The sequence below is a fragment of the Etheostoma cragini genome, chromosome 3 (genome assembly GCF_013103735.1).
Source record: "Etheostoma cragini isolate CJK2018 chromosome 3, CSU_Ecrag_1.0, whole genome shotgun sequence".
Taxonomy (NCBI): Eukaryota; Metazoa; Chordata; class Actinopteri; order Perciformes; family Percidae; genus Etheostoma; species Etheostoma cragini.
In genome coordinates this window covers 11254680-11256737 of record NC_048409.1, presented here as the reverse complement: position 1 = coordinate 11256737, position 2058 = coordinate 11254680, and the positions used below count along the sequence as shown (strand labels likewise).

General features: G+C 39.7%; 1 protein-coding gene across 1 annotated transcript in view; it reads right to left on the bottom strand.

The window, feature by feature from the left end:
• Positions 1–2058, bottom strand: part of LOC117942397 (caspase-1-A-like) — a 4949-nt gene extending 2891 nt beyond the window's left edge. Inside the window, exons 1-7 of the mRNA XM_034867825.1 lie at positions 1707–2058; positions 1524–1612; positions 1143–1316; positions 819–1053; positions 550–711; positions 284–393; positions 75–165 (exon numbers count right to left, since the gene is read on the bottom strand). Of these exons, the coding sequence (XP_034723716.1) occupies positions 75–165; positions 284–393; positions 550–711; positions 819–1053; positions 1143–1316; positions 1524–1612; positions 1707–2043 (1198 nt within the window). The 5' untranslated portion in view covers positions 2044–2058. The remainder of the gene's footprint in view (positions 1–74; positions 166–283; positions 394–549; positions 712–818; positions 1054–1142; positions 1317–1523; positions 1613–1706) is intronic.

Sequence of the window (2058 nt, the reverse complement as noted above, 5' to 3'; positions counted from 1 at the left end):
AAAAACATTGCAAGATAATATAAAATGTGGCTACAAATCTGTGTTAAACAACAGTGAATCCTGCCCTTAGAGGCCTGGAAAGAAGTAGAAGTGCTTTGTTAGAGAGACTCTGTCCATGTTCGGCATCTGGCCTTCAATGAAATGCTCTTCAAAGCGGTGCGTGACCTGTGTGGTTGAAACAAACAATGCATTCAATTAAGCAAAAGACTAAAACCAAAGCTTCATCATCACAGCTTGCTATGTGGTGTTAATGCATCACACACTGATATTACTTTCCACTTACTTTTAGGAAAAGATCGTGAATGTGTTCCTTACAGGCGAAGGTGTTGAATACATCAACAATATACTGGATGAGAAAAGACCCATCAACTCTGTGTCTGAATGATATTGTATCTGGAGGAAAAATCCCAGAAAAAGAAAACATACTTCATTTCTATTACATAAAGTAACTATTTTTAGCAGTTTTTGATGCAGATTCTTGATGTTTATTTTCATTCTGTATCTCTATGAGCTGTAGAATAAGATCTGAAAATGTTGTAGTTAACTGACCGGGGGTGGAGGAAAGAAGACAAGTGAAGTCTTTTTCTTTGTGTACACATCTCGAATTATCGTCCTCAATGTTTTTGTTGTCAGCACACAGGGGCGGACCTGGCTGTGACGCATCATCACGGACCCCTGCACCGTCACTAAGGAGCACTGATCCTTTATTCTCTGAAACACATGAGGCATACTTTAAGTACAGTAGAAAAAGAAAAGAAAAGGAGGCTCCTAACTTCCTTTAAATTGGTGTTTGTTGTGTGAGAATAGATCGGGATCACCTCCTCTGCAGGCCTGGATGAAGATGATCTTTGGTTTGTTCAGCAGCGCTGGACAATTCTCTGAGTCCAAGTGTTTGTAAATGTTGTTGATGGGGAACTCATCTGGGTTCTCATCATCATGGTCACAACCGAGGACCTTTCCCAGTTTCCCATGAGACATGATAACCACCACCACACTGTCTGTCTCTTTGAGTTTTGGATGTTCAGAGAAGTCCCTTACAGCATCATCAATTTTCTGTGAGATAACAAAAAGTCAGTTACTGCATCTCTATATCAACGCAGAGTTTGTTTTTTAATTTTGCTTTTTTTTCTAAAATGACATACCTTTCCTGTGAGGTTTGTGTATTTTACCACCTGGTATCCCAGAGCCTTGAGCAGTTTCTCCATGTTCTCCTCGTCTTTGTCAGCTCCATTCCTGTCACTTAGTCCCTTAAACTTTATATTAGTGATTAGCAGGGCCACACGATTCCTAATGGAATTTTTGTCTGCAGGGTAAGTCTGAAAAACACATTTAAAGAAAAAAGTATAACAAAATGTATCAGATGTTTGGAAATATGTACACTGTATACTTTAATAAAAACAAACAATGTTTCCCACTTGTTACCAACACCTTTCTTAAACAGAAACTTGTTGCAGATAGCTGAGGTTAAATCTGTCATTTAAGAACATGTGAAATATTTGATATTGCCTTCATAAAAGACTAACTTTTCCATCCTTCACTTTCTCCATCCAGAATGCCTCGGTGGTAGGAATGAGCGTCGTGGACCAGACTATATTCATCTGTTGGTCTGCAGCTGGGAACAACAACAAACATTTCAAAATTATGTACTTATTTTTGAGTATATCTATAATCATGACTGTCAAATAGGATGAAACATGTCAGCTGACCAGGCTGCGCTGGTGGACCGCAGGACAGACCCAGTTCAGAGTGAAGTGTTGAATCTCTTGCGTAAAGGTGAGCAATCATCTTCAAGCTGGCTACATCTCCTTTCTTCTTTATTATGTCAATGAGACAGCGTGCCTTGTCTGCTGTACTATTGTTTTCTTCAAGTATCGCATCTTTCTGGCCATCACTCAAGACACCATCACCTAAAAGGTCGTCCAGGAGCTGCTTAATTACTACTTTGTCCACCTTTTCCACAAAGTTCCGCCTCACCCTGGCAAGCTCGGCTAGAAGAGGGAAAATGAAACAAAAAAATTCTGACGTCAACAGAGGTTGGAACATTACATATTACTTTAG